This window comes from Alligator mississippiensis, chromosome 6 (genome assembly GCF_030867095.1).
Source record: "Alligator mississippiensis isolate rAllMis1 chromosome 6, rAllMis1, whole genome shotgun sequence".
NCBI classification, from domain to species: Eukaryota; Metazoa; Chordata; order Crocodylia; family Alligatoridae; genus Alligator; species Alligator mississippiensis.
Genome location: NC_081829.1, coordinates 84,459,428 through 84,478,202, shown reverse-complemented (window position 1 = coordinate 84,478,202; position 18,775 = coordinate 84,459,428). Strand labels below are relative to the sequence as shown.

General features: G+C 47.4%; 1 protein-coding gene across 1 annotated transcript; it reads left to right on the top strand.

Moving 5' to 3' along the window:
- The first annotated feature begins 5,974 nt into the window (after window positions 1-5,974).
- LOC102575909 (uncharacterized) lies at window positions 5,975-16,255 on the top strand. The gene is made up of 9 exons (XM_059730339.1): window positions 5,975-6,069; window positions 7,786-8,410; window positions 11,222-11,416; window positions 12,003-12,428; window positions 12,478-12,637; window positions 13,644-13,905; window positions 14,649-14,751; window positions 14,860-15,103; window positions 15,540-16,255. Exons 2-9 carry the CDS (start codon window positions 7,853-7,855, stop codon window positions 15,818-15,820), a joined length of 2,229 nt encoding a protein of 742 aa, XP_059586322.1. The 5' UTR covers window positions 5,975-6,069; window positions 7,786-7,852; the 3' UTR covers window positions 15,821-16,255.
- Window positions 16,256-18,775: the final 2,520 nt, after the last annotated feature.

Genomic DNA, 18,775 nt, shown 5'->3' with positions numbered 1-18,775 from the left:
ATTCAAGTATATTAAAATAACATAAAACAATGTACAATATCTTTATCTTCATGATTAATTTTGAGAAGTAAGATAAATCAATGAAGTTGGTAATCGCTTTGCTGTTAATAGTAGTCATTTTAGGCTTCTTTTGATAAGCACAGAAAGTAAAGATATGTACTAAAAGATATCAGACCAGAAGAACAAAAGGCATCCATATCAAGCAGTGAAGTTTAATGCTAAATATGAGCAAACATTTTAAACAGAAACTTGAACATTACTGAGAGGAAAAACACTAATATGATTTGCAGCGCTAACAAAATGTTACATTTTTTTCCTGCATGACAGTTAACACCATTGCTGATTAGAAAGTTAGCTATTTGTAGGTATAAATGCTTGCAAATATAGCTAGTTGCTTTGCCCTCTTTCAGCCCTTGTCCTTCCATGTTGTTAGAGTTTAATGTGAATAATATCTGTATTCAGTGCCATAAATATGACTACAAAGTTGAGTATATTGGATTGCCCTGGAATGTCTTAGTGAATGAAACAGGAAAAGCCTGATTATAATGCAGAAAGATTTTGTTTAAATTTAGTATTTCGGTAGGGAATTATCAAACTGCAGAATAGCCCAATGGTCATATGAGGGAGGAAGACTGGTTAAAATACAATGGGCTCAACAAATAAAGAATGACCAGCATCTATTTTCAAGGTCATGTTTCTGTTTACATCTAGTAGGTGTATGCTACTCAGTCAGAAAGCTACTTGATGTTTTCTACAACTGTGATTTCAACCTTGTTGGATTCAACTCAAGTCATCCCTTGGAAAATGCCAGATCCTACCTTTCATTTAATTTTTGACTATGGAAAAATAATAGAGCAATTTTTCTGTTGCGAAATGCTCAAAAAGACCACAACAAGTCAAAATGCATTTAACAACACGGATTCCTGTTTGAAATCTCTGGGCATGTCCAGATGAATGCTCATGTGTGTTTTGTGATGCCTCAAAGCTGTTTGAGGCATCGCATACCACATGCAGCTCATGTGCACCCATTCACAGCCCTGCTAATTTGTGGCACAGTGCCAAAATTTGACACTGGGAGACCCTGGTGTAAAAAAGAAAAAAAGTGCTGCTAAAAAAAGCACAGGTTCTGGACCCAGCCTCTCCTACCGCACCAGGGGCAATTTGCCTCATGCTAGAGTGAATGTGCCTGGTTGTAACCCTGGGAAAAAAAAGCAAGGGTACAAATATGTGCTACTGCTATTTGTCCCATGGGAAAAATGCACCCAAGGGCCGAACACTGGTGTCATGCATGCTCTTGCATGCGGTACATTACCCTGGGTGGGGTAGGTGAAGTTGGAGCCAGCAACTGAGCTGGTTCCATAGTCAAAAAACACCCGTTCGCTGCAAATCAGCAGCACATGGCATGCGTGCACTTGCAGTGTGTGGGGTATGTGGCACCGCAGAGGGTCTGCAGTGCCACACACCACAGGTCCACGCTCATCTGGATGCGCCCCCGAGTGAGTGGTTTGAACAGCTAACAGCACTAACATGGCATGGCACCCTGCAGCACCCTTAAAAGAGTTTCAAGTCTCTCTATTTGCGAATCAGTGTCTTATAAACTAATTGAAGGAAAACTGTATTGACTTAAATCTAAACTTTTAACTATTATGATCTTGCCTAAAAAGTGGTGTGTTGATGTGCAATAGTGTGTGATGCAATAAATTGATTTTATCCAATAATTGTCTCTAGCTTCCTATATTCAAAGATCAAAGTAGAGGCCCTTATGGGTGCCTTTACACGTGCAATTAGTGCACATGAATAAACTCTGGTGCTTGTTACTCCAGGGTTTTTGCTCCTGGGTGTACCATTTGAATGTACACCCGGGAGCAAATAACTTCAGAGCAATTAGCTCCAGAATTTATTCATGCACTGAATGTGGAGCCTGAGCCCCAGCTGGCAGAGGATCCAGGAGTTAGCCTGTCAGCCCAGAACTGCTCCAACTGGGCTCAATATGCTGCAGAGGGTCTGGCTGGATCATGAGGGTGGCAGCAGACAGCCCCTGCACTGAAGCACCTTTGTACCCCAGCCAGCCAGGTCAGTGTCAGTGTCTACATGTTCACTGCTGCATATGATAAAACTCTGCAACAGGGTACTACCCTGCTGTGGAGTTTATTAGTTGTCTGTCCCCTAACAGGGGTGCATGTGTAGATGCTGAGATGTTATTGGATCAGGGTTGCCATCTACCTGTTGGTGCAGCTAGAACAAAACTGCAGGCCAGGGAGAAGCAGTGGGTGGGGGTTCCTGCTGGAACAGGGGCAGCAGGGCCAGCAAGGTTAAAGCTGGGGTGTGGACTTGGGAGGAGGCAGTCATATGTGAGGTATCATGGTGTGGGGGTGAGTAGAGGACTCCTGGGCTTGAGGCAGCACAGTGTAACACCATTGCTGCAATCGAGCAGGGTTGCCAAGTCAATACATTTTTTACTGACAATATGCAAACTTTTTTCTGGGCACGTGCTATTAATGAACTGAAAGCCTACCGTGCAATAAAATACTGTGCAGTAATCTTTCCCTAGGAACGTATCTACACATGCACCCATCAGCAGCAAATTTGCTCCTCATGGGAGCAGTTCAGTGCAGGCCTACTCCTGCCCTTTTCTGCTCCCATACAGCAGCCAGGGGGAGATCTAGGCTCCCCAAGGTACCAGCCCTGGGGTGGCAAGGGGACACTGTGATCAGGCTAGGCTCTGGGGGGTGGGGGTGGAGGAAGCTGTCCCACCTCTGAGGCAGCTTCCTCCCATCTCACACCCCTACCCCAGGCAGCTGCCGACTGCCATGCCCCTACTCTGATTTCAGAGTGGGGGCCGGAACATCATCCCTGGTGCCGGCAGCAGGCAGCTGCCAGGGCTTCAGACAATGTCCCTGCTCCCACCCAAGATCAGATCAGGGGCCCAGCAGCTGCCTGGGCAGGGGACAATGTCCCAGCCCCCACTCTGAGATTGGAGTGGGGACACAGCAACAGGTATCTGCCATGGCAGGGGATGATGTCCCAGCCCATTGGCAATGCGTAGGGGGTGCACCTGGTTGCACGTGTACCCCCCTGAGCTTGGCGGTGCACCTCCTGAGATTGGCTGCTGCCACCACTGCCAGCAGCACCTGCGAGTGGTCATTCCTTGCCAACCTCCCTCGCTGCTGACACTGCCGGCGGTGTCTGTGGATGGTCACCGATGGCCGCTGTCGATGCTGCCGGTGGGTGTCTATGGGTGGTCGCTGACTGCTGGTCAGCGCTCACCACTGCCTTACCCCCTGCCGCCAGTACCACCGCAGCAGCCTGTGGGAGCTCCCTGCTCCCTGCCACCACATTCCCTCCCCACCACCTCTGCCACCTCCTGTGCCCCCCCAGCCTCTGGGTACATGCATCGTTCATGTCCTAGGCCCTGCTTCAGTCTCAGAGTTGGGGTCTAGCAGCTGCCTGCTGCTGGGGAAGGGGGTGATGTCCTAGCCCCAGCTCTGATCAGCTGCCCAGATGAGGGGACAGTTCTCCTGTCCCCTGCTGCCTGCAATCTGCTCCTGGTCAGCTGTCTACCCACGCGCTAGCACACAGTAGCTACTGTGTAGTAAATTTACTACCTGTATTACATTATGTAACACGTGAGTAAAAAAGTTTAGTTGTTAGTAAAGTTTTATTGCAGTAAAAATTTTTGGTTGTCAGTAAGAAGTTTGCAGATTATCAGTAAAAAAATTCTTGAGTTGCAACCCTGATTATGATGATAGAAAATATGGTTTTGGAGATGTTAAAAATTCTTAAAGACTAATAAGTAATTATGTAATTTATTATACAAATCACAGTTTGCAGGCTGCTGACATTTTAAGAGATTAGAAATACTGTGTTTGTTTCCTGAAACAAATTTATAGTGAAAGCCAAATGCAGTGAAGTCAACGTTTGTGTATTCCTTTTTGTAATAGAAAAGTATTAGTTTTCCTCTTAAGTCTACATAGTAGCACAGTATAAATGGTAATTTTCCAAGAAAGTCTCTTGTATTTACACAGCTGTGCAATACCTGCCCTTTATCTTCAGATGAATTTATCTAACACCCTCATTTTGCCTTGAATACTCTTACGCACACATCCATCAGGCCCAGGTCAGGGTTATAATTTATGATAACAATACACCTGTGGCACTGGCAGGATCCTAAACTGTGGAAGATTTGTAACAATGACTTCTGGATTTTACAGTTGGAATACTTGGGATTCAAATATTGAGTACGCTCCATAAATCCTTGCACATAGGGAGTATATGAGTTTAGAAATATATATTTAAAGCAATTTAGTAGGCTGCTTGAGTTAAGAAAAGATCAGTTTGTCAAAAGCAATAAGTGTTTTGCCTTTGACATCAGTGGATTTTGGCTTGGTTCAACATAACCAGGGGGATTAAAAATAAAAGCATAGAGTAAAATCAATCATGTACTTGAAAGTGCTTGCAGAATACATTTAGGGCCCTGAACCTGGAAGTCCCTGTTCTTATCTTAAACTTGTGGTGATACGGCTTTCTCTGCTTTCCTTTTGCATTTCTTGTATCCCCACTTTTGTGCCAACGGTCTAGATATCCTTTCTTAATGTCATCAGGGACCTACTGTCTTTTCTGATTTGAATTTATTTCCTGAATTTATATTTGCCACAGTTAAGAGGTCTGCCAAGTTTTAAAGATGCCCCCAGAATAATAAAAACACACCGAAGACATGTATAGGTTGGGTCAAAGGCCAGATTGAAGCTATGCATTTTTGTCTAATCTACAATGCTGTCATCCTCTGAAGTATCTAATAATTTCAAAGTGGGTGGTTACTTGACCCATTTTACAGATGGAGACAATGATGCATAGAAAAATCAGTATTCTGATTCTTCAAATATGCTGAGTATGCACAGCCCCCAAAGGCTTTAGCAGAGGTGTCAGAACCACTGAAAATCAAGCCTTTATTGATTTCCTCCAACTCACACAACAGTTCCTTTACAGAACATGGCACATCTCCTTAACTCCCGTCTCCACTTTAGACCTACACATTTGTTGTGTGCCAAGCTATTTGTTTTAGTCGGCCTTTGCAACATTTAATTGGCTACCCTTATCTACAGGAGCAATTATAACATAAACTGATGCCTCAAGAACATCAGGGCTGCAAATAAAATGGGAGCACTTCAAAATTAAAAATTTGGGAAACATATTTTTAAGCACTAACTCTTAAATACCTAAACACTTGCAATGAAATTTCCTTCTGGATTCAATGAAATATGAGGCCCCAAATGCTCAGAGATGTTAGAAATAAGAGCTACGACAACCTGAATAAAAGATAAGAAAGACGTGGAAGGAATCAGTTGCCAGATTAAGCATTAGCAGATAGTTAATATGTGAGAGGCAACAACTTCTTGGAGTGGTCTCTTTTATTAAACCAGCTACAAGGTTGAGATAATGTTGGACAAGCTTTCAAATGCAGGACATCTTCCTTAGGTCTCTGAGCACGGGGAGCCAGGTACAGTATAGCGAATAATCAGGCAGCTCACTACACATCAGAGATAGGAAGTTAATACACAGGATTGGAAGCCGCTTTTTCTTTTCCTTCACCAAAATTGTTCCAAAGGAAAAAAAACTGGTATCTAAATGCAGGTCCGTTCTGCTTCCTCCTTGCCACCACTGCTGATTGGTGAAGTTATAAAATACATCAATTAAGATGTATTAGCAGGGTGCTAATACAGTCACAGCCTGGGACGGGCATCTGAGGGCTCCTCAGGGGGACTGTGCTAAGGGTGCCAGGCCAGGAGGGGCTGCGCACCATTCCCTGGGCAATGGCTCCTACTGGCCAGCTGAGGGGCCAGGCGTGATGGACACAGCTGCTTTGTGACTTGTTGCCACACAGCATTCTGATGACCACCCCTCAGCCAATCAGGCGTGAGGCTGTTGCCATGGTCTCTGAACTGCAACACTTCCCTGTGCACCAGCTGCAGAGCAAAGGGGAGGAAGCCCGGAAAGGTCCCTCTCCCTGCTCCAGCACCCTGCACCCCGGAGCAAGCACTGCTGAGCCTGGCCGGGCTCCAGGGAAAGCAGGTAGGGCTCCCTGCACACTGCTCCCGCCTCTCTCCCCAATCATGCTGCCTGCTTGGGGCGTAGGAGCAGCTGAAATAGGAGGTGGGGACAGCACTGGGATGGCTCTTGGCACTGAGCTGCCAGTACCACCTCCTCCAGCTACTCGCTGGCCCCAGGGGCCAGGCCAGTCTGGCTTGATTGTGTTCAGCTTGAAGCAGAGCTGGGAATGGTGGCTACAGCAGAGTCCTTCGCCAGTTGATATAGCTCCTGCCTGTTAATGCCAGCCAAAAAAATCCCTGACATGCTCTCTTGCCAGCAAAGCAGCCCTGTGCATGCCTTGTAAAATAAAGCAAGTCTCACTTCCCTCATCCTGCTGTTTGCAGAAAGCAACAAGTATGCTGCAAAAGGTGCTGGTGCCATCATTCCTGCTGTTGTACGGGGTGTAACCACTGTAGTGTGCAGAAACATCATCATAAGTTGAGCCCCTGCCTGCAATGGAAAGCCATGGCCTATCTTTTATGATCAAATGGGTACTTATCATTGCTAGAGAGACCCAAGACTCCAGGGCCTGCTGCATGCCGTGTTAGCCCTTTTAAACTAGAATTCAAGAGCAAAACACTTCCCATTCCATACTGACATCTCTCCCAGCCGCACACCCACTTAACGAATCAGGCTGATACTCAGTTGCCAACTGTGCTTTTCATTCCAGGATCTCAAAGCTACTAAGCATAATTAGCCACAATTTTTAGCTGGAGAAAGGGAAGCATGAAAGGTGAAGTAATTTGCCCAGGGTCAGTCAGCAGGTCAGTGGCATACTCAGGAGCAAGTCACCTGAGTCCCTGTCCAGTACTTCTCCAGTAGCTTTTACTGTCTTTCAAAGCACTGTTGCTTTAAGGCCCAGACTTGTAGCTACCACTTACGTGCTATTGATTTCCCTGCATTATCTGCTTTGTCTGCTGCAGAATCAGGATTAACACCTGTTGTATCCTGAGAGTCCCCTGGTAACTACAACCTGCCGTTTAGCCTAACAGTAAAAAAAGATGTGAAAGATCATACTGAATTGCAGTCTGAGGCATTCACAGCTGGTCACTGTTTCACTCCCAAACACCTAGCAGCACTGTGCCACACTTCTGGACTTTTCTGTTCATGCAAGTAAAATAAAAATACGCTATCCATCATTTAATTCAGTGCAAAACATTCTTTTTTCCACAGCCGATTCTGAAGTGTAGGTTAGGCTTGCATCCTGTGGATCCTTGTACAGTGATCCATGCCAGCAGTCAATATCTCGTAGGGGATTTACAAATGGAACTTAGTCAGGCTTGTATTTGCAAAACTGGGTTTGCTTATGGCTTATTTGCCTTAAGCTTTTATATGGCTTCACATTGGCTGTGGCTGAAAAGTTCCCTATTTATAACATTTGTGAAGTGCTTTAGGATCTGTATAGATAAAAGGGACAAGGTAAATGTCTCTATGTAAATTAATGTTTAATCTTGTTGGCAGCAATCCCTCAATTTGAGGATGATCTCCACCACGGCTCATTGATGGGTCTTGAATCCTATCTATCTTGTATTCTGTTCTATTCTATTTATTTTGTATTCTATTTTAAGGGTCACTGTGCAGGCAGTGTTGTTATTATAAACGCTGCTAGATGTATTCTCTTTCTGGGTACATTCTGTATAAAACTGCAGGGCATTTTTATTTTTTTAAGTGTCATTTTTTTTTCAATTTTACTTCCAGTAATCACATCCCGTTTCAGCTCACCGTGCTACTTGCTGCTTGGATCACAGGGATATTCTAAAGAAAAATGCATGAGGATTCAGTGGCATCTTCTCTAGCGATTCCATCAGCTGTTAGTAATGATGGCACTGTGGCTGGGGAAGATTTGTTTGAAACCACTGCTGATGCCACTGAGACGCTGATCTTGCCTCATTGGTTTAAACAATCCAAGTTCCGAAAGGCGTATCTAAGATCTTTCCATGCAAGGGGATTAAGGCCACCCCAATGCCCCCGGCGTATTATCATTGCGCCACCTATGCCAAGATCACCATATCCATGTTTAAAATTAGCTCAGGCCTCAGTAGTCTGTCAAAAGGAGGAAGCAACACCCAAACAGGAAGCTGAAGTTGGTCCTGGGGCTCCTGAAGACGAGTCTGATACGGAAGAAAAAATCCAAAAATTTGATGCTTGGATATTAGAAAGAAGAAGGCTGAACGCTGAGGTGGAGGGCTCTGAGGACTTTGAAGAACGACTCAAGTACAAGGTTCCCCTCAGTAAGCAAGAAAAAGAAAAATGGGAAAAAATCAAGGCGTCCAGAGTAGTGAGTAAGGCTGAAAGCCAGACAGCAGAGCCTGAAGGCCTCAAGGTAAGGATGTGCTGCATCCCTCTGTCCTTTGGAAAGTCACACCATGGTGGTTGAAAGCCAAACTACTCTTTCATGTTCACTGGGTTTCGTTAACAAATGTGGCTGTGCAGCAGGGACCAGCAGCAGTGTAGAAGGATTTCCCGGTCTGTAGGTGCTAGTGTCAGTCATGGGTAGGGTGACTAAAATAATTTTAGGGAAATCTGGTCTGAGAGGGGAGGGAGTCAGCAGACACACACCATACACACACTGTGTGTCTGCACCCTGCCCTCCACATGGATGCACACACATGCGCACACACAACCCTGACCCTGCGGCTCCCAGAGGCCCTGATGGCAGAGCAGGACAGCATGTAGGCCTGCAGCCAGGCTCCATCCCCTGCATGCAGAGGCTGGACCCAGGTGGGAGCAGCCTCTGTGTGGTGGCCCCAGGCTCTGCCAACCTTCTTTACGCAACCAGATGGCACGCTCCCACTGCCACTGGCAGCAGCCCAGGGCCACCACATGCAGGCCAGGGCCTTGGCAGCAGCTTCAGTAGCAGGGAATGAGGCTGGTGGAAGCAGGCAGCCACTCTGGCTCCACCAGCCCAGCTTACCCCATGCAGGTACCTGAGACCCAACCCTGGTCCCCTCCCCTTGACACCATCCTGCTCTGGCCAGTCCCAGGCAGAAGGAGCCGTGCTCAGCCTGGGCACATGCAGGCAGGGTGGCACCAATATGGGACTTTTGCTTTAGTTCTCACCAACCAGCCAGGACAGCCTATGAAATCCGGGACTGGCCCAGCCAAACTGGAATATATGGTCACCCTAGTCATAGGTCCTTCCATTTTTCTCAATACACAGAGAACTCTCAGAAATAGTAGGCCAGAAGTCCCATCCCCTAATCCTTGACCTTTGCCATTGGTAGTCCCTCCCCTTGTCCCTGGGAATACTCCTTTGGGGAGCGGGGGGTTACCATCTTGGAACCAGAAAAAAAACAAATCATATACTAAAAGTCAAACATTCACTATAACATATTTTAATTTTATTTCAAAAAATATTTTTGTCCTAATTTATGTGTGTTTGCTTAGTAATATATAGAGGTGATTGCATAATAGCTGAAAAATAGTCTTACTCTTATACATTGTGTGTGGGGGGTTGTGGGGGTGAGTATGTGTGTATGGTGGGGTGGGGGGTGTTGTGAGGGGATGTAGCTGTGTGTATATGTGGGAGAGTGGTGGGGGTGTGGATGGCATGTCGGTGTGTGGAGCATGTGAGGGAGTGTGGTGTTTCAGGACCTCCCCTACATAACCCCGCCATGGTGCACAGCCCCTCATACCAGCAGCAGGCAGCGGACCCTTGGGGTGCTCGTGGCCTGCGCAGGCACAGCCACAAAGTGCTGCACAGCTCCAGCTAGTTACAGGAGCTGCATGTAGAGACAAGGAGCGGAGCCAGGCTGTCCTGCCTCTATGATGCTGGGCTCAGGTGCAGCTCCCGGCATTAGTGTACCACTGCGGGGAAGCCATGCAATGAAACTAGCTGCTGCCCCTGCTCCCTGCTGCCATGTGCAGCTCATGGGACTCCACCAGAAGTGGTAGGAAGCCTCACCCCCTGTTTCCCGGAGGAGTCCCAGGAGCTGCATGTGGTGGCAAGAAGCAGGGAAGGCAGCTGGCTCCATTGCACGGGGCTTCCCCCTGCTTCCGCGTGAGTGCCGGGAGCTGCAGATAAGCCCTGTGTGATAGAGGCAGGCCAGCCTGGCTGTGCTTCTTGCCACCATGTGCAGCTCCTGGAACTGGCTGGAGCCACGCACCGCCCCATGGCTGTGCCTGCGCAGGCCAAGCACACCCCATGGGCCCACCGCCTACTGCTGCTGCTGCTGCCAGGAGCATGGGCAGGGAGTGTGGGGTGGGGGGGGGGTCCCCACACCCCCCACTCTCCCTTACACACCCACACATTGCCCTCCCAAGCTCTGAGCTCCCACCACCCCGCTGGGAGCGGGCCCTGGGCTCCACGCTTCCACCAGCCCCATGCTCCACACTCCCACCCATCTGCAGCTTCCCTACCTGCTGCCTGGAGCGAGTGCTATAGCAGAGACAGGAGCAGGAGCTGCTAGAGGCCAGGGAAGCCAAGCAAGTCCCCTGGCAGTTGCAGCAGTGGCAGCAGCAGCCCTGCTCAGATGCTGTGCATGCTGGCCAGGGCCCTCCTGTGTGGGATGGTGGGAACGAAGCATGCAAGCTGGATGGGGTACAATTAATTGACGGGCATCCATGGGCCAAATGAAATTGCATAGCAGGCCAGATCCAGCCCATGGGCTGTATTTTGCCTGCCCCTGAGCTATACCCTCCATGGTCTATGCCTAAATGCCTGGGCTCTTCAGAGATCCCCTGGGTCTATGGCTGTCCATTTGGAGGTCCTTTGCCTCCTTACTAAACCCCTGCTCCCCTCATGCTCCAGCCTTATCCTAGCTTCTTCCATCTGCAGCCCTGCACTATTCAAGGTCCACATGGAGAAACAGGGGTGTTGGGAGTAGGCAGGAACAACCCTAGAAATAGGATTGCCCCCAATGCCAGGAGTTCCCTCTCCTTCTGGAGGCCTCTGAAGGACAACATCCAGAATAAGGTTAACTTGATGGGTACAGGAAAAATCAGGCCAAGTCATCAGCTGGTAGAAGTCAGCATCCTTCCCATAGCAGCAATGGAATGATGCCATTTCCACCAACTGATAACTATATCTCTGTACCCCAAAGCGCTCTCAGACTTGGGCCAGGAAATCAGGTGAACGTTGTCATGTAGAGGATGCTGATTTTGTGCTTTATTTCCACTTTTCTATCTCTTACAGCCCCCACCACCCAAGAGCCGCCAGTCCTGCCGGAAAGGCATTGTCCCTGTGATCAGTGTTCCCTACCCTCAAGCCCTCGTACTGCTGCTCTACCTTCTGCGCAAAAAGAAGCTCAGGATGGTAGACTTATTCAAAAAGTCAAAGATGACAAGTAAGAATATCAAAAGAGAAGAATTCTTTAAAGTTATACAGGCGGTAAGTAGAGAAGAGATTGCACACACACCACAGAAATGTTGCTCCTGGTCCACTGATATAAATCTGCTGAAGCCAATGATAAGAGATGAATCCTTAACAGGAAGAGCTCCTCTTCTAGTGGTTCCTCTCCCAACACTCCTGGTTAAATTAATCTGATCCCTGGGGAAGAGTTGGGGGAGTCTGCAGGAGTGGGGAAGTAGAGACTCTGGGGGATATTTGGATACCCAAAGAGACATCTAGAGCGCGTCTCAGTGGGGAATGGAAGGTAGTCATGCAATCCATAGAAGTTCACAGCTCAGTAGCTGGGCTGCTTGGCTGATTGTGCTAATTTTCACAGCAGTCTGACTTTGCCCTGACAACAGTAGGCTTCCCAGACCAGTAATTAGCCTTCAAAACCCATGAGGTGAGGCAAGTCTGGGTGACCAAAGAGGCAAGTGTGTGCCAGTGGTTTGGGGTGGTGGATCAGGATTCAGGATAGCTGGATTCTATTCCTGCCTCTGCGGCTGACCTGATCTCTACAAACCACTTCACTTTGTTTCACTTTTTTTCCTTTCCACCTTTTGCCTATGGACTGTCTTTTACAAAGGGTTTGTACAGTGCCCCCCACTCCAGAGCCTCAACCCCAGCTGGGAGCCCTCCGAGTATAACCATCACATGGAATAACAACAGAGCCATTTTGGAGATGGAGAAACTGAGGCCCAGAGATGCAAAAGCCACTTCTGCACAAGAAATGTACCACACCCAGCAGCAGGGCTCTCAAACATGCTGCTTCAGGCCCTCAGTTGTGCCTATTCACACTGAGGTGCATCTTGGCCTTGACCACCCCTGGGGGAAGCACCGCCATAACCTGTGTAGATGTGACTACAACACATGCACAAAGTCACACAGCATCTCCATGGTAAAGCAAGGACTAGAACACACGGATCTGAATTCCCACTCCCCTTCTCTTTCCCACACCACCATCCTGGTCAGCAGGCACGGAGCGATCCCACAACTCTTCCCTGCTGGTCTGTAACCAGTCTTTGGCATGCATGTTTATAGCCTCTTTCTGTTGTTGCCAGACTGGCGTCCCTATCACTGATAAGGAGCTGGAAGATGCATTCATCTATCTTACTACATCAGCACCAAAGCCCAGGCATTTTATATGCAGTGATGATATTGTCAAGTGTCAGAGGATGTGGATGCCAGCCTTGCAAAATTATATCAGGGAAAGGCATGAAGGTACGGAGATGGGAGTGCTAGTGGGAAGAGAGTTAGTCCAGTGGCATGTATTAGATTTGTCAGAGAAAGCAGAAAAGTTTTATAGCTACTCTGTTACACTAATTGCTTTTTTGCTAGCAAAGCAGCATTTCCAAGTCAAGGCCCCATTTAAGAGGGCCTTTCTTTACTTATTAAAGGCTCACTCATATTTTAAATGTTTATGGTATGATCCTTCCTCTCCTTTCTCATATGCTTTGAAATAATTAATAAAGATGACATTTTGAATCTCACCCTTGGTTCCTGAGTTACCAGCCACTGAAATGAACTGACTGGTTCATACTTTAGAGCAAGCATTTCAGGCTCTCTACAAACTCTGGCAGCCAGTTATGCATTGTAATATTTGGGCCACACTTGGATAGCTTTCAGTGAAATCCAAGATGCTGCAAAAATTTTCAGAGGTCTTTTCTGATGTTCCCCCCTCACCCCTTCAGGCATTTAGCTCCTCTGTCACTGGGCATTTTGAGGCATACTCTGTTATCTTGTTAACATACAGAAATACTCCCTGGTAACATCCTGTTATCTACTGTAAAATGAGTTTTCCATAAAAGAGACTTGGGAAACAACCCAGTCCAGGAGAAAGGGGACTAGATGGGAGGTCGGGAGACACAAATTCTGTTCCTGGCAGTGCTTTTCTGTGTGACTCAGTTCCCTCACTCCTAGTACATGGACAGTGATGTTTCCAATCCTTTGAGACAGTGAATCAAGTCCTACCATTAGTAGCAAAGTATTTTCCCCATGATTCAGCTACTCCTTCCTTATTTGCAAAGCAGTGGAGTGTTGTGACCAATCCTTCCAGTCTAGAGCTTGGCCCAGGATAGAAAATTGGGGTCTAGTTTCAAATCTGGAAGCAAAACTCCAGGAGATCTGGAGGGTCCCAGCTGAGGGTCCCTCTCTGAGCTTTGATCAGCTCAGCTATTTCTTCCTGCTACATCAGAGCATGGTTTCCCTGTTTCCTGTCACTCTATAGAACGTATCCTCAATTTTCTTGAGAAAGCTACTGCCTATGCTGTTGAAGTGACCCCTGCCGCAGAGCTGGACAAGTTAACACTGTTAGAAGTTCCTCCTGTCAACACTGAAGAGTGCAGGCCTATGACAGATGAAGACATGGAGGACGTTGGCAAGCACTATCGAGAGTGGAGGCGATTGAAGAAGGTAGAGTGTGTTTGCTGTCCCTTTGATGTACAGTCCTCCTCCCCTGAGGATCTTCATACCCTTTACAATCAACCAAGGTCTCAGACCTGCTACCCAGAACCCTGTGAGACATGAAAGTAGTTCTGGTCCTTTTATTTTTTAAGATGGGCACAAGAAGGCCCAGAAAACACATGAAACATCTCTTCAGACTCTCTGATTTAGCTCCTCACCCCAAGCTACATTGGTCCCTGGGAGATGCTCATTAGAGTCCTGGCTTGCAGAGTCCCCTGGGATAGGAGTCATAGCAAAACTAGCTGGATGTGTTTTATCAAAAGGTAAATGCCAGTGAGTTGAGCTGAAAGGGCTTTGTCTGAAACATCTTGGGTTCAGTAAACTGTCATGGAAGCCAAGACGAGCATCCCATGGAACCGTGCCTGGATTTCTAGCAGGTACTCCGTCTGTTCTGCCAGGTCCACAGCTCCAACACAGACTATATAGTGCCTCAGAGCCAGGGGCACTTCAGGGCACTGCTTCCAGGGGCCATGGCTCAGGACAGAACAAATGGACCACCCCAGAGTAGGGAAGCATGGCTTTCCAGGGGATGTGGCTCCTGAGCAGAGATGTATGTGGACTTTCAAGCAGTGAAGTCAGGATCCCAGGAGTCCTGGCTGTAGCTCAAGCCAAATTCCCTGAGGACCAGCTAGCTCCTCAATGAAGCTGATCCTGTCAGATTCACATTTTCACTAAGCAGCAGGTTCAGGGAACAGGTTTAGTTTAGGAAACACCTGCGGGAAAAAGCCACGGATCACAGGAAACTCTAAATATTTTCTGCTTTCTGAAGACCTAAACCTGCTTTCAAAATAAGAACATGTCCTGAAGTCTTGGCCATTGTGCTTTCTGGCCAGCAGCATTGTCACAGCAGTGCGAATGGAGTCCTGGCTTCTGTGACTGGCACCAGCACGCGTCACTCCCTCTCGAAGAGGGGGTGATGCCTGCTGGCTCATTTACCTCCTTGGGCTTGTTAAGTGCATTAACAGAAACATCCCCTTTAGGTGTGGAAGACAGTGAATCCACTTGAATGGGCAGAGCAGTGTCGGCTGGTGAGATCTGGAGATAGAGCCGTTGATGACCACTGCCTGCCATCCATGATGGAGGGGGAAGTAGCAGAATCGATTAACCGCTATCGGCAGGTAGCCCACCGAAGCTATGTACGGTGTGTCAAGCTGTGCAAAGAGCAAAATATCCCAGTCACTGAGGACACATTGGCGAAAGGTAAAGGAAAACCCAGGGCTGCCTGTGAATGTGCTAAATGATGCAGGCTGAAGTTTCTTCCCCAGCCCAGATGCCTGGTTTATGTAGGTATTCTCTAAGGCAGTGGTTCTCAACCTTTTTTGTACCAGTATTGTACCCTTTTTGTACCTGTTTGTAAACATTGAGGGCCAATCCCAACCTAGTAAGTAGTTTAAGTAGAAAACAGCCCCCTTGCCCTGCTGATTGCACAGCTGTATGGAGGGGATGTGGATCAGAAGAGCAGCTAACTTTGCAGGGGAAGAAGGTGCTGCATGGACTTGGGCAGAGAGGGGCAGGACTGGCTGAGCAGGAGAGCTGTAGATCAGGACTAAAGTGCTGGCAGGGAGGAGCTGTTTCACAGTGTCCTGCATCAGACACCAAGCACTGATGTACCTCCCCCAGCCTGCTCAGCACATTGTGGGCCACTGTTGCTATCCCTGAGGTTTGATTGTGTTTTTGCTAACAGTCCTGCTGCACCCAGGAGACAGAATAATAAAAGAAGGAAAACACATGTTAAAGATCCGGCAGCCAGGAGCTTACTATAACCCTATACCCGGTGGAGGAACCTTCCAGGTGCACCCTTGGACAGGCGGAGGTGCATTAAAACGCTCCTGGAGAGTGGAAGAGGAGGCAATATATGGGTTTGTTCAAAGAGGCTTTCTTTGTTGTTTTTTTAATATCACTCTTATAGCAACATGCAGCCCCAGCAACTGCAGGCTCTAGCAGGGGCGAGCAAGAGCCATGAGGCTTGGGGCACGGACAGGAAGACACATCCCCCAGGTGGAGTAATGCTAACCCTCTTTTGGACGGATGAGCAGCTCTTCTAGAGAAGTTCCTGCAGCAGGCAGGTGTTACTACATCTTGCAGCAAGGTGGCAGGGGGGCTTGTAATATCCTCAGCAAACGGCTGCCCTGGGGAGGAGTTATTCTGCTACTGTAGTCACTTGTAGGAAGATGACAGTTTTCGCATAGACCCCAGTCTGAACTGCTGAAATTTATACCATGGTGTGTTCATTTATTTGTAAATGGTTGTTGTTTTGCATTCTTGGCTAGACCATATGATACACCGAGGGAACAAGATGAGAAGCAGATGACCAGGATTTCATCTGAACAAGATGAGCTAGAGAGGTTTGTGTAACAGTGTAAAATATTGGCAGGGAAGGAAGGAGATACTGGCTAGAAGGGAATTGGAACTCATCCTTTTCAAAGTAGTTTCTTCAAGGGTCGTTGTCATGGGTGCTCCGTTAGAATGGGTGGTCTTGACATGGGACAAGAAAAGGGACCAGGTTTTAGATAGCTGAGGTGCTCATGTGCCACCTATCCCTAGAACTGGGAGTCTGTCACGAGTGACCTGGTCTGTGGACTCTGTTCTGACTTGTTATCCACAAAACTCTTCAGGAGCCAAGTGCAGGAAGATGCTGCAGAAGATGTAGAAGCTCCCACAGATCTAGCTCTCAAGTTCCAGGTTTCACTCTTAGCCCCAAAAACCCTTCCATTAGACTGAGCAGATTTGATCTTGAAATGGTTGAGATGTAAAGTCAGACTCTCACTGTGCCATTGGCATGGATCCACTTTTTTTAAAGATCCTCTCTCATCGTAGCACACGGTTCCAGCACCTATGGGATCTAGAAGGAAGGCAAGAACCAGCAGGCTTGGGGCATGGACAGGCAGGCACATCCCCCAGGCAGAGTTATGTTAACCGCATCCTCGAGAGAGGAGCAGCTATTCTAGAGAAGCTCCCACAGCACGCAGCTGTTACTGCACTTTGCTACAAGGTGGCAGGGGAGCTTCTAGTAGTCTTAACAAACAGGTGCCCTGGGGAGAAGTTACCCCAGATTAGGGTGCTCATGTCATCTGCCCACTACTCTGTTTACACTGGTGCCTTATAAACATTTTGTCTGCACAGCACTCTGGCTTCTCTTGCAAGCCCTGCTGCTGCTCAGCTGTGGGAGCTGGGACAAACCCTTTGTTCCTCTGTGCCTTTATTCCTCTCCTGCCCCTGTCTCTCCAACCATGAGACCCTCTGGGGGCAGAGCCTGTCTAGGTTGTACATGGCATGTAACATGCCCAACACAAATGGACCCTGCAACTGGCTGTATAATCATTTTTAGCAGTGCTGGTACAAGATGCTCACAGACATTGGGGAGCTTTAGGAAAGCAGGGAAAAATGTTGGTCCTGGGTTCTGTCTTACTGCATGTGGATGCTAGAGCCGGAAGCCATGTTGGTTCCCATGACATTTTCACAGCTGGCCCTCGTGGCCCAAGGGGAGACCCTATAAACAGCATGCTCAGTTCTCCTGTCGTGGGCACTTTAACCCCCTGGGCACTTGCAGTGACTTCCCTGCAGTTACTCCATTCACATGGATGCAAGCAAGAGAAATATGGGGGCCCCTAGAGTGGAGAAACTGTTGCTGTCACCTTTAAATCCCTTCTCTTTGTCCCTTCTGGTGAGACATGAGATAGCAGCTGATGAGCGGCAGGGTGGGGGAGAATGTGCTGGTATGAAACACCTGGACATTCCCGGGGGCAGATCATGATGGTTCATGGACTATTCTCTCCTCTCAGTTACATCAATGTCACTGCACAAGATTGCAAATGGAAACTAATGTGACATACCCACCCTCCTTCTGGGAGTAACAGGTCGTTAGTCCAGTGCTTTGAACCTGAAGAATGCTGCACAGATGCCAACTCTTCCTGTGCAGCATGGAGTTGTGTGCAGTGTGGAAACCTGCCTGGAACAGGATGTCTAGCCCATGGACTTACATATGCAGTATGCTTCCCCAATGAACGATTATCCATTATCAGTATTAGAGGTTCACAGATTCACCTGCTACCATATAACATGTAGAAAAATTCATGTTTTCCCAAAGAGCCCCCAGTCTGAGCTGTTTATTGTATTTGTAAATGACTGTTGTTTTGCATTCTTGGCTAGACTAGAAGATATACAGATGAAACAATATGAAGAACAATCCATGTGGATGTCATCTAAAAGATATGCACTAGAAAGGTTTGTGCAATAGCAGTTAGCATATTGGCAGGAGAGAAGGGAGATACTAGCTACAAGGAAATTGGAACTCATCTTCCTCAAAGTAGTTGTTAGCAATAAAAACCTAGGATTCTGGACTAGCCCAGGGATTGACACGACACCTTGTTTGATGAGTGACAGAAAGGCTTTATTTACTACAAGTATTTAAAATCAAGTCAAGTGAGCCCAAACCAAATCAGTCTAGTAATTAGCTATAAGGTGATGATTTCTCACCAAATAGGTGACGAAGAGGTGGTCTGTTTCTCTTCAACGTCTCGAGTAAGTCGGGCGCATCAGCAACTGGTGTCAGAGAGATTTCTCACTCTTGAAGCGTGCGCGCTGTTTGCTGTTTTACTGCCTTTTTATACCCTTAGCTTAGCATCTTCAAAGCATTCTTTTAGTTGTGTAAATCAAGAAAGAGTCCCAAGCAGTACTTGACAGGAAAACCCTGCTCATTACTGGTTATCAGAAATTTTTAATTTGAATGAGTTACCTTCTTCGGTAACAAGAAGTTATCCCATTTGAAACATATCAAGAAACTGATTAACAGCCAGGAAAACATACGAAATCAGGAGGAGACACCTAGTACGTATGGAGAATGTGTCTTCCTGCACATAAGCATGAGTTAGTCACAAAAGAAATATTTACCATACT